Source organism: Callithrix jacchus, chromosome 6, assembly GCF_049354715.1.
Source record: "Callithrix jacchus isolate 240 chromosome 6, calJac240_pri, whole genome shotgun sequence".
NCBI lineage: Eukaryota > Metazoa > Chordata > Mammalia > Primates > Cebidae > Callithrix > Callithrix jacchus.
In genome coordinates, this window is record NC_133507.1 from 44301650 (window position 1) to 44314686 (window position 13037).

The following is a 13037-nucleotide window of genomic DNA, read 5'->3' on the forward strand; positions in this document are numbered from 1 at the left end:
TCATTTATAAATAGATCTAGAATCCTTTCTGTTATTCTTAAAGACAGGCATAAATCTCATTTTCCATAATATTACTCATGGGAAAGCATCAGGAAAACACATATAACAGATTAATATATTATCTTGTAAAGAAGTAGTTTCAAGTATAATTGCATCTTATATGAAAATCTACTTTTTTTCAGTCAGTGCAAATCTCATATACAGGAAATACAAACTTGGGCAGTTTTAAAATCATCTGGAAAGACTAGCTCACAAGTCCCTAAAGTCGCTTTCATGATAACTAAGAGAATTATGGAGTTACTTCAAAGCCTTTTTATCCCTGTTTGTTCCTTCTGAAGTTTGTCTATATTTAGGTTTATTCATCTCATTTAGATAGCTGTTTTTTAGAACCCAATTTACTCACAATGTTACAATGACAAATCTAGACTTCAACCTACCTTTTGTAAATATGTCCTAAAGAATGAATCAACTTCAAACACACAAAACATCAGCATAATCAAATTCAACCATTGTTAGAATTAAGATTAACTTGAGAATCAAGAACTTGCACAATTTTAACAAGTTGAGATTTGGTAAATAACTCCTTTTTCTATAAACTGTGTGTTTTATCGCCTACACCATTATTGTAAGTATGGAAATAAAATCTTGTGCAGTAAGTTTGCCTTTTGCCATAAGTGAAATTTAATTGAAAAAAAATAGTGTGTACCTTCTTCAAACTGAAAGTTTTCTCCCCCCAAATTTTTCCTTCCTACATAGTTGACTCCTCTAAGAGGGCCCAGAACAATTACAATAATTCCTTTAGCCTTTGGCTACTACTCTGTATGGTGCTCTACTAAAGAAGACTGCAGAAGAGTATTTTCACTTTTTGTTCAACAACAACCAACAACCACATCCACAACAACAATAAAATAAGCAAACTAGCCCTGCTTTTGTGAGTCTTAAGTGGACTAAAATCAAGTAGCCAAGAAATTCAAGGAAAAAAGAATGAAAATAAATGCATCAATAATTTACTTAAAACTTCAGATGAGAACTTTTCATTCTTGGAAAACACACATCACAGCATATTTTCTTTATTCATAAGGAACCTATTTTAAGACACATAAAGAAAATTAGATCAAATATGCTATATTTATTTTTGGACTATTTGAGTCTGTTCTTAAACTTCTACTCTCTTCCTTCAGGCTAAGTTACCACTGTGTAAGGAAGGGGAAGGAAGGCTGCTTGCTAATAAACCTGGACTTCAGTGAACCATACATTTGTATATTGGCACCTTACTTTGTCTTTACTCTTTGCAATACTAAGCCTAATGAGCGTTTATTCTACTTTCTTTTTTACTCCATGGAGGTGTATACTTCTCCAAAGATAATAATACATGAAAGTCAGTTCTGCAGACAGGTTTTATAGCCAAAGGGGGATTTGGAGGAGAAGTAGGAGCTATCATCCTGCAATATCTCAATGCGCAGCACATCTTCTCCCACCAATCAGGAGTGCTGTTCTGACTAGGATCCTGAAAAATGAAGCTCTGTGGTCCAGTGAGAACCTTCCAGCAACTGCATGGGTTCTATTTGTCTCATATTTTCCCTAGTGGCTCTAATGGTGACATAATGATTGTCCTTCACACATATCACTATGTGTGATTACACAGCCCAGTTGACCGTGGACAGCATACGGTTCTGGAGTCACTCTCTTAAGCTTAGTACTGACAACTTCTCACTAGAGAAGTTTCCTGTCAGTCCTTTAGGAAAGAGCTAGAATACAAACTGTTTCTGAGACCATCACTCAATCCCGCCACTTCCTCCTTGTGACCAGCCACATGGTTCCCTGCCTCCATCAGACAGCCACATCCTCATTCACCTTCAGCCTCTAAGCCAAACAAAAGATGTTATGGGGTCACTTGGGGTTAGAGTTCTTTTCTTTTTAAACAGTTCCTATTGACACAATTTGCTTCAAATAAGGAGAGACTGTGGTAATCTTCAGCTTTATGGAGTGAGGTGGAGAGAGTCCAGAGCATTGTAGAAGTGTCAACCAAAACCATGCATCACAGCTTCCCTAAGACCCCTTCCTTTTTCCACACCCAATTCTCACCCCACGCCCACCAGTAAATAAATGAATAAATTAGAAACCGAACTGAATCTCAACACCTTCAAAAACTCAATCCTCCGAACGCCCTCTTAAATATGAGAGAGAGGAAAATAGAAGCGATTACCAGAGTTTTCTTCCCGTTCTTGCTGAGAGGGCCCCGGAAAACTCCCTTGATGTTGCGAAAGTGTCCGTTGCTGAGATGCGTGGAGCTGATGACAATGTAGTAACACTCCATGGGGCAGCCGCCGCCTCCTCCGCCGCAGCCGTCGCTTACACGCACCCAGCGCCCACAGCTGCAGCGCGCTGGGGCCGGCAAGGGTGGGCTGGGGACCCGCCACGAGGGCACACAGCCGCCCCCCGTACGTCCTCTGGAGAAAGCTGCTCACTGCACCCCTGTGTGGTGCGCGCCGAGGCTCCCCCGCCCCCGCATGCTCGCCGCACTCTTCCTCTCAGTCTCTCGCTCGCTCTCTTGTTTCTCTTCTAAGGCGCGTAGGGACTAGGAGCCCCGCGGGAGGATCTCAGGCAAGGAGAAGTGGGCCGGGCTGGCGAAACGGGGCCCGGCGAAACGGGGCCCGGCGGGAGTCAGTGCCCGCGCTGCGGCCGGGCGGAGCAGGGCTGCGAGAGCCGCCTGCGCGGCAGCAGAAGCGGCGGCGGCAGCATCCCCCGCGCTCGGCGCCCGCACTCGGAGTTGCTGCTGCTGGCAGGCATGAGTGTTATTATAGTGAGCGGCGTTGCCGGTCCATTGCACTGAGCCAATGGCAGGGAGCCACTGGGCTGATACTGAGAGCTGTCAGAGGAGTACATCTGTCACCCGCTGCCTCCCCCCGCCCACCCCGCCGCCGGGACCCGCGGCCGCGCCAGCCCGAGCGCGAGTGGTAGCGCCCCGCGCGGCGCCGCTGCCGCAGAGGGCCGGGTACGCGACGGCCACCGCTGAGTGCGAGACTCCTGCAAGGTGGGGGCGGAGAGGAAGCGAAGAGGCCGGGATTTCTTGCCTGGCAGTCGGCGTGGGGGTGGGGGCGAGGGGGCTAAATAAATTAATAATTCAATACCGAAAGCCATCCGCTTCCGGCTGCACCGAATCCAGGCCCGTGCCAGCAGCGGCTTCTTTCTCGAGATAATTGCTATCCATTGGGTTTGGTTTATTTGATTTTGTTATCTAATGTGTTTTTGGTATGGAGGCTGGTATCCTGTTCATCGTATTAGAGAAAGGCGAGGAAAGAAAGCATGCCCCCCACCCGCCCCTGTCCCCTCACGTTTGTAGATACCGGGAGTGCTTGTGTGGATGATAGTTTCAGGGGAGGATAGTTGTGGCGATGCGACTGCAAGTGGGTAGAGGGTAAAAGCAGGGACTCCTGATTTATTTGTCCCTCCTCTTGGCGTTCCCCTCACCCCACCTCCTCTGAGAACCTCAGTTCTTCCTAAATTGCTAAAGCTGAGGGGAAAAGGATGCTTTGCGGCAAAGACGCTGCTGCCGCGAGCTTGCTTTGCATGTCTCTCTGGTTCCTCTCCCACTACAGAGCGGTAGCGAACAAAAGCGTTTGCCCTAGAAGCGACCTGAATGGAAAAATCTCCTGCGCACGAACTAATGGGTTTGTCATGGAAAGTAGGGAACCGGGTCTGCTGCGTTCCCTGGAGACGGACTTTCTGGTTGGTTTTCAAGGGACCAAGGCAGCCATCAGCCAGCCCGGCTGTGCCCTCCCACCCTGCCTCCCACCCAGTTGATTCTCTTTGTGTAAGTTTAGCTCCTCTGAGGTGGTGGAGTGAGAGCATCCCATCAGGTATATATACGACTCATTAGTCGGCACTTAAAAAGATCGATAACAGGCAGTGAGAGGCTGGGAGATGGTGCCTTCAATGGATTTACTGAAGGCTTTATTTTTCCTTTGCCTTGAAAGGCTTAATTGGTTAAAGCAGATTCCAGACATTCTGATGCCCTTATGTCAGAACAAACTGCACTTTGATATAAACTGTGTTTATCTTGCTTATTTGGGCATCAAGATTGCAATATATTCCATTCTGTGTGTCTCATATGCAGGATTTTATGTAGCAGTGGCCCTGCAATCCATAATAAGGTCCTTAAATAAATATGACAGTTTGATTTCACTTTTTGAAAGAGGAAAAAAGAGAAGAGGGGCAATAGTAGTGTGAGTAAATAGTAACTCATAGATGGTAAAAGGGGGAAGTGTTACATTTACATAGAGTCATTCTTCCTGTATTATGCTTCAGTTCAAACAAAGGAAAAAAAAAGTTGGTATGGTTTGATCAAAGCTCATTATGAAGTGTCAGAGTTATTTAGAGGCACTTGGCTAAATTTCTCAGATATCCACTTGGGGGAGTCTGCAAGTCTTGGGAGAAAGCAAGAATTTACAAAACTTCTTTACTCTGTGGAGCAGATCACCCAGTGTTTTGTTAGAATTCAGTATGAGCACAATTCTATTAGAGGAAAAACATTTAATTGTTCTACACTAAATATTGCATGGAAATTAAATCCATTTCCGGCTATTGTAATAAAATTGTTTTGTGTTTATATTTTGAAAATGCACGCATTCTTTGAACAATTCAACTTCGGAAAGAGCTAATAACCTGTATGATTTCTAGTATGTCTTTTGAAGGTTTGTAAGCCTGGTTATATTACAAAAGAGATAACATTTTTAGTATTAATAAGTTATATCAAGGAAACTCCTAGGGAAGTAGAAGCACCATATGTGAAAGGACCAGAAGATGTAGGGTTTTTTATGTTATAATAATGTAACTTAGGAGGTTTCTGCAAATTTTTCTATCAAAATGCTTCTAATGAAATTTTCAAATTGTCATCTACAGCATAAAGCTCAATTTCCAGTTTAGAAAACAGGAAATACAGATATATGAATTGTCCCATGGAACAGAATATCATCTGTGTGGAATGTCATACATACTGTGCTTTTAGTGGCAAAGTTTGCATATGTGTATGTATCAGTGTATCTTTAAATCTGCTATTGTGTTCTTATGTTTTTTGTTTTTTGTTTTTTTGAGACGGAGTTTCGCTCTTGTTACCCAGGCTGGAGTGCAATGGCGCAATCTCGGCTCACCGCAACCTCCGCCTCCTGGGTTCAGGCAATTCTCCTGCCTCAGCCTCCTGAGTAGCTGGGAGGGATTACAGGCACGAGCCACCATGCCCAGCTAATTTTTTTTGTATTTTGAGTAGAGACGGGGTTTCACCTTGTTGACCAGGATGGTCTCGATCTCTTGACCTCGTGATCCACCCGCCTTGGCCTCCCAAAGGGCTGGGATTACAGGCTTGAGCCACCGCGCCTGGCCGCAAGCACTTGTTATATCCTTTCTATTATTATTTAAATCAATTCTGATTTTGCAAGACTATTAGAAACAATTTTGGAATGAATTGTTTCTGTGGAACCAAGTCATTCTGATTTAAAAAATAAAAATTTTGCTCTCTGTAACTTGGACAATAGGTTTAATGTACGAGGTTAAATATATACCTGCTTATTATAAATATGCAGAATCATTTCCTAATTAGAAAATGTTTCAAATATTTTATGGATTATAGGTTATTTGTGTTCAGTTGCCAACAAATTATAGTTAAAAATGTAAATAAGTGTCATTCGTCTAAAAAACTGCAGTTCATTTGTGCCACGACTTCACTTCAATTTTGCCCTTTCTACAACTGCAATTCTTTCTTTGATTCAATTCTCACTTTTCAATTGCAATTCAAATCAAGATTCTTTAAATTTTGCTCTTATTCCACTGGTTGTCTTGCTTTGCTTAACCCAAATTTGGATAGTAGGTCTCTGCTCAGCATTGTTCCTCATCTGCTTCTGGCTCACACACAATTTCAGGACAATGTTGTCACCTTGATATATGAAAACAAGGTCTTGCTCCTTTCCTAGACCAATGGTTAGAACTTTGGGTTCTAAATCCCTTTCCTGATTCACTCAGTCCAGCTCTTCCAGAGGTAGGTAAATCTTCCCTGAGTTTACCTACTGCCATTTAACACTCTATGTTATCACCTCCACATGCCTTTCCACATAGATATCTAGACTCCCTACTTCCTGTCATAAAAATCTTTGGATGCCTTTACTGTGTCTTAATAATCCACAAATTAGATTGACTTCTGGGTTCCAGCAACTCAGCTTTACCAGAGCATTTGTGAACCAAATTTTTAATCTTACGTCATCCTGAAATAACAAAAAAAAATATGTATTCCACCACCCTTTTCATGTGTGTGTGTGATGTATTCATGGTAATCACTGACTATATTTTGGGGTTCAGAATTTTCTCTTTAATTACTGTAATAATCTTGAGCAGATTTTTATAGTCTGTTTAACCATGTAATTGGATAATGTAATTTATTATCACTTTGGTTTACATTCATGTTGATGATCAAATTGGTGCCCAACACTACTGCTTTTATTATTTTTGAATAATAAAAATTAACACATAATTGTTCACTCTAAATTAATGCCAAGTGATATCATGGCATGCAGCATGAATGAAGGTGCTACATAGTTAAATTGCAAAAAGTGGTAGAGGAACAGCATCACCATAATGCATTCATAGTCATCAGTCATCATAAACTTCAGGCACTCGGGGATCAGTGTTGACACACAAACACTCATAAACAAATTTATGTTTGAGATAGGATTTGCTTTCAACAAAGCAATATCATCTGTTGTATTAAATTAAGATGGAAAATTTGGATATTCTGCCTGTTGTATTTTCGTTCAATTTTGTTTTTTTTTTGGTTTGTGTTTACATAAGAGCTATAAGCATATGGGGTTGTATAATTAGTTTGATGTTAACATATTTAAGTAAAATTATGCCTCAAGTGAACTTAGTCTATTCAAGAAAATATTTTAAAAAGGTCTATATGATATTTAATATGAGAAACACTGATTTATACTAATCATGGTATATATTGAATATCACAACTGACATTATCTGAAGCTGATAATGTAATTGCATTCTTTTATAGGTGATGGCAAACTTTTAAGGTAATTATTAGGTAATTATATCCTAAAAGTAACTCCATGATCATAACCCTTTTTCTGTATTCAAATTCAGCTGAATTGAAATGTGGTCCTGTTAAAAACAATGATTAATGAACTGTCACTGATTACAATACCTATATAAAGATGTTACAAACAGAAGGGCATCTTCTAATCAATGACGTGTGGAACCTATATTTGTGTGGACTCTATCACAATTAACACCTTATTACTAACCACTTTAAGGCATCTTCAACTAAAGCAACTTTGGAATTTTGGTAAAATAATTATTCAGATTCCCTTAACTTCACTTATTTAACCTTTAAAATAAAGAGAACAAGCAAGATATTATCTTATGTTTTTTTCAAGCTTAATTATCTGATTCTCTGGCAACTTGCCTAGAGCTTATGTTGATTAGGCCTGGCAGAACAGAATACCAGCTTAGCTCCCCACTTGAAGATGTGTGTCTTGAATAGCTAGTATAAATGTAGAAATTGTGGAAATTGATACAAATGAAAAACGGATTAGTGAGAAATTTCGTATTTTTTCTGGGTTCAACCTTAATGAGGAGATAAAATAATTTATGCAATATTTATATCTTAAAAGAATGATAAAGCATTTGTTAGGCTGTATAAAATATCTAGCTGATATTGATATTTTTTAAGCATTTTTGCCCCTTACTTTTCAATTCTGATACGTAGCTTTGGGATAAATGTCAAAACAATGCGCACTGGAGATCAAAGGCTACATTTCTAATATGTTGTCAAAGAAAACAGTGCAATTGGATGACATGTAATTAATTTACCAAAAGGAATAAAATTTAGATATAATATTATGAATAAAGAGAAAAATATAAAAAAAAATGACATTCCTATGTTTTACAAATTTTTGAATGAAACTTTTTAATAGCTATTAAAATAAAATCACACATAACATTTTATCTAGCCATTGCATTCCTGGGACTTGTTACATAGAGAAAAATTACTATCATAAATTGGTATTTACCAGAATACTTAACGTAACATTAGGCTAACATTCTTAGCTTAACGTTAAAATTATTAAAAAGCTAGAACAAAGGAACCGATTATTAATAATGGAATGGTTGCATAAATAGTATATATCATAATTATGATATATCATTATATATTTCATAGACTTTCATTTGTTAAATTTTATAACATTGATTAGGTGGGATTTTTAAAATTATTTCATTATATAAAAATGTATACTACAAGCAAGAAAATAGAATAGGATTTGGTTTTGTGTAAAAACAAGAACTGTATATTTTTGTGAAAGAATAAAATAAAACACATATACGTACAGGTAAGCTTGCATGTATTTTGTCATTGTGTGTTTCTTAGTGTCAGATAAGTGGGAGAAGAAAGAACTAGAAGAGAAGGAGAAAGCTGGTGTGAGGGAAGATAAAGCTGACATGCAGGCACCTTCTGCACCTACAGACACAGATTGTTTCCAGGTTACAAAACAAAGGGAAAGGGAAGCATTTGAAGGAGGAAGATACAAATACCACTCTAGTTAGGATGTAAAGAATGAATTCTAGGAGATAGGTAAACTCAGGGAGAATATTAAGAAGAACTGAAATGAATACAATTTGTCTAAGATGTTAAATAAAGATGGAGAGGGGGACATATTGGGGAAATTGTTTATAATATTTGGATTTGTTTTAGGTATGCAAATAGAGATAGTGAGATGTGCAGGTATGAAATATGGAGTGAACATCAGAGTCCATTTAGGTGCCATGGGCATATCAATGCCATTTATAAGCAAAGGCTGCATGAGATCATGTGAGAGCTTATGCAGATGGATAAAGAAGGTCATTGGTGACTTTAACAAAGTTGTCTCTAGAATATACCATAAAGACTGCATAGAATTTACAAAAAATATATTCTGCAGCATAGTTGATTAACCAGGCTTCTATGCTATTCATATGAGAGAAATTTTGTAGAAATAGTTCTGGATGTGAACTCTAAGAATCTCAGGAAGAACTGATGGGCATTGTTTCTATAATGTATTCTTTTTGAGAGCTCAAGAATGAAGAATGTTCCTGAAGATATACTCTTAAGATCTACTTGGTATCATATGTTATTTCTATTTGACATCTTTAAATCTTTATAATAAAATGCCTCATTTAAATTTAGTATGAATTGGATTAATTTAACCGATTTCATCTATAATAATCTTTAACTCTTTTATGAGGATTCTGAATTCTAGTTATAAATATTGAGGAAGAAAAAGATATTTGTTCATCTATTATGTATGATAGATGAACACATGAGTGACAATATATGAACAATTAAAAATTTAATACAAACATTACACAAGATATATTATTGCAAGTTATATATTAAAAATTAGATCTGATGTAAAATTATAAACACATTTAATAAAAATTTACAAAAACAATTCTTGCAAGGCTGCAGAGAAAAGAGAATGCTTATACACTGTTAGAGGAAATGCAAATTAGTTCAGCCACTATGGAAAGCAGTTTGGAGACTTCTCAGAGAACTTAGAACTAGAATTCAAGTCAGCAACACAATTACTGTATATATATCCAAAAGAAAAAAAAATCATTCCACCAAAAATACCCATGCACTTGTATGTTAATCATAGCACTAATTATAATATCAAAAACATAGAATCAACCTAGGTGCCCATTCACAGTGGATTGGAGAAGGAAATATTATACATATACATCACGGCATACTATAAGCTATAAAAAAGAACAAAATAATGTTCTTTGTAGCAACACGAATGCAGCTGGAGAACATTATCCTAAGCGAAGTAATGCAGGAACAGAAAACCAAATACTGTATCTTCTCACTTATTAGTAGAAGCTAAACATTTACTAAGTAGAAGCTAAACTTTTACTACTCACGAAAATAAAGATGGCAACAATAGACATTGAGGACTCCTAAAGGGGTAAGGGAGGGAAAAGGGAATAGTTGCAAAACTACCTTTGGGGTTTTATGCTCAGTACCTGAGTAATGGGATAATTTGTACCCTAAATGTCAGCATTGTGCAACAAACATGCCCTCACACCCCCAGAATCTAAAATAAAGTTGAAATTATACAAAAAAAGTAGTGTGACAAAATATTTATAGATAAACCTTGCAAGAGTAAAATTAAGGTTAAGTATTTTTCTGAAATATTTTCAGCATATGTTCATATTTTATGTGATTTTTTTACATAAAGAAAAAAATTATTAACTATAAAAATCTAGGAAAATAAATTGATTTGATCTAGCAAAAAATGAGAATATGAGAAATAGTAAAAATATAAAACCTGGTAAAAATTAAAAAAATAGGTATATGATAGGCATATGTTTCATCAAAATAAATGGAAATAATTTAATTATTCCATAAAAGGTAATATTCTAATTAGAAAATCTAACAAAAGATATTACTAGATCTATAATGACAGAAAAGTTAAAAGTAAACAAATGGGTAAGATAGCAGAGTTAAATACAAACACAAAGAAACTGTAATATTGATATTTCTACAAATATCATGTAAAATTTAAGACTAAATACACTGAAGAGCACAATCAATGATGAAAACATAACAAAGGTATTTCTGCAACAAACAACATAAGAGAAAAATGCATAAAGCAAAACTTTGTGGAAAATAAGCAAAAATCTATAAAGGAACAATTTAAAAAATAATATGAGTAGCCAATAAACGTGAGGTGGTGTTGATCCCATATTTTTTCTGTTACATTAGCCAAGCAAAAATAGACTGAAAACTACTTACTGTAGTATGCTATGATGTATTGTATAACATTTCCTTACCCAGTCCACTATGGATGAGCACCTAGGTTGTTTCTATGTCTTTGATATTATAAATAGTGCTATGATTAACATACAAGTGCATGGGTATTTTTGATAGAATGATTTGTTTTCTGTTCCTATGTTGCGATGTATATATACATAGTATGTTCCTATGTTACTATGTATATATACTATTGCATATATATACTATTCTATATATATACTATATACATAGTAACATAGGGACAGAAAACCAAATAACCAAAAACATGCTGTTTTTTTTTTAACATTAGTGGTGGCATAAATTGATAATAATATTTTAAAAGTAACTTGATTTTACTTATTAAACATTTTTAAAAAGCACATATCCCATGACTCAGCAATTTCACTTCTTGCAAACTATTACACAGAAATAATATCATGAAAAGATAAAAATATGAGCATAGACATGTTCACCACAGAATGTTTACAATATTTCAATTTGACATATACCAATATATACCCTGAAAAATAACTGGTAAAAATTACTGTACATTTATGCAATGTTATACCAGAGATAAATTCTTAAAACCTACATGTGGCTCTATTAAGAAGGATTTTGGCTGGGTGGCTGTGGCTCACACCTGTAATCCCAGGACTTTGAGAGGCTGAGGTAGGAGGATTACTGGTGATCAGGAATTTAAGACCATCTTGGGCAACATAGCAAGACCCCCCCATCTCAAAAAATAATAAATAAATAAATAATAAGGGTTTCCATGTAAGGATATCAAGACCAATTACTATAGTATCATCTCATTTTGTTATAAATAGGTATGTATTTTTCAACAGATAAGCAGATGGATATTAAAAATCAGAAGAAAGAAAGTTTGGATATGCAACAAACACTTAACAGTGGCTAACACTGTCAACATTAACTTGGATAGTTTTGAGGGAAGGATGAGGGAGATTGAGTGAAGGGGGTCATAAATTCTCAAATGAGAATATTTTTTAATAATTTTAAGTGGAGACTGAAGTAACACTGATCTTTTCAAAGAAATTCAGAAATCTTTATGCCAATTTAAATTGACTTATTTAGAATGCATTCAATGAATTTACTTTTTAATTTCATCTGTTTGTTTTAGTACCCCAACAACAATGAAGGCACCTTAAAGGCAGCGACCTTGGCTGGTGTGCCCATCATTGCATTCCCCAGGGCCCTCTAGTGTAAGGCTTTAGTCTTTAGACGTGCTCAGTAATTCTTATTGACTGGCTGAGTTTCAAGAAATTAAAGAAAATGTTTGAAAAAGCAAACACATTATAAAAATACTTTCCCCTGTGGTTTACCTTTTTATTTTAATTCCAGTTCAACAAATATGCTGGCTCTGTATTCATAAACAATATAACATGAAGAAATTAAGTTCCCTTAGTACATCAGTAAAAATAAATACCAGATTCTCTAAAAATACTCCCAGACAACAAAAACTTAAGGAACATAGCTTATTTTACTTATCTATGCCAGTCAGGGCACAGGATATGGAGTCCAAATGGTGTCAGTGACCCAGGATCTTGCTGTTCTGCCATGTTCGATGGGAGGCTTCCATCTTGTAATAGAGGATATTGCTCTTGCCTCCATCATTGCATACATGTTTTAGCCAATTCAATGGTGATAAGAGAAAGTGGAGGGTATTGCTCTTCAAGAGAAAGGCTCCTTAAAAGAAAAGCTGTGAAGTTACACAGGACCACTCTCTGCTCTATTTTAGTTTGCTATAACCTTGACATATAGCCACTCAAAGCTGCAACAGGAGGCTTTGATATGTAGTGCTTGGCTATGTATCCACCTGAAATTCAATAGATGCATTTTAAAGAAAGAAAAGAGAATTAATATTGGTAGGCAACCCTAATAAAATTTCTTAATTGTTGATAAAATTTATTTTAGGGATACATATGTGTGTGAGACTTATTTTTTTTTCATTCTTCTTAAGTCTTAAGACTTAAGGCCCGTTAATACATATATATATATATATATATATATATGTATATGTATGTATATATGTATATGTATATATATGTATATGTGTATATATATATATGCTCATTTTATATGTATATATGTGGGGAGAGAGAGAATGTGAGAGAGAGAGACTGACTGTGCTGCTTAGGCTGTAATGCAATGGTGTGAACATAATTTCCTGGGCTTAAGTGACTACCAG

General features: G+C 36.6%; 1 protein-coding gene across 2 annotated transcripts in view; it reads right to left on the bottom strand.

Moving 5' to 3' along the window:
• ZNF804A (zinc finger protein 804A) overlaps positions 1-2772 on the bottom strand; it is a 309871-nt gene extending 307099 nt beyond the window's left edge. Inside the window, exon 1 of one of the 2 annotated variants that reach the window (XM_002806902.6) lies at positions 2207-2772. In XM_002806902.6, the coding sequence (XP_002806948.2) occupies positions 2207-2317 (111 nt within the window). In that variant the 5' untranslated portion in view covers positions 2318-2772. The remainder of the gene's footprint in view (positions 1-2206) is intronic. The other variant, XM_035304329.3, reaches the window with a different exon arrangement.
• Positions 2773-13037: the final 10265 nt, after the last annotated feature.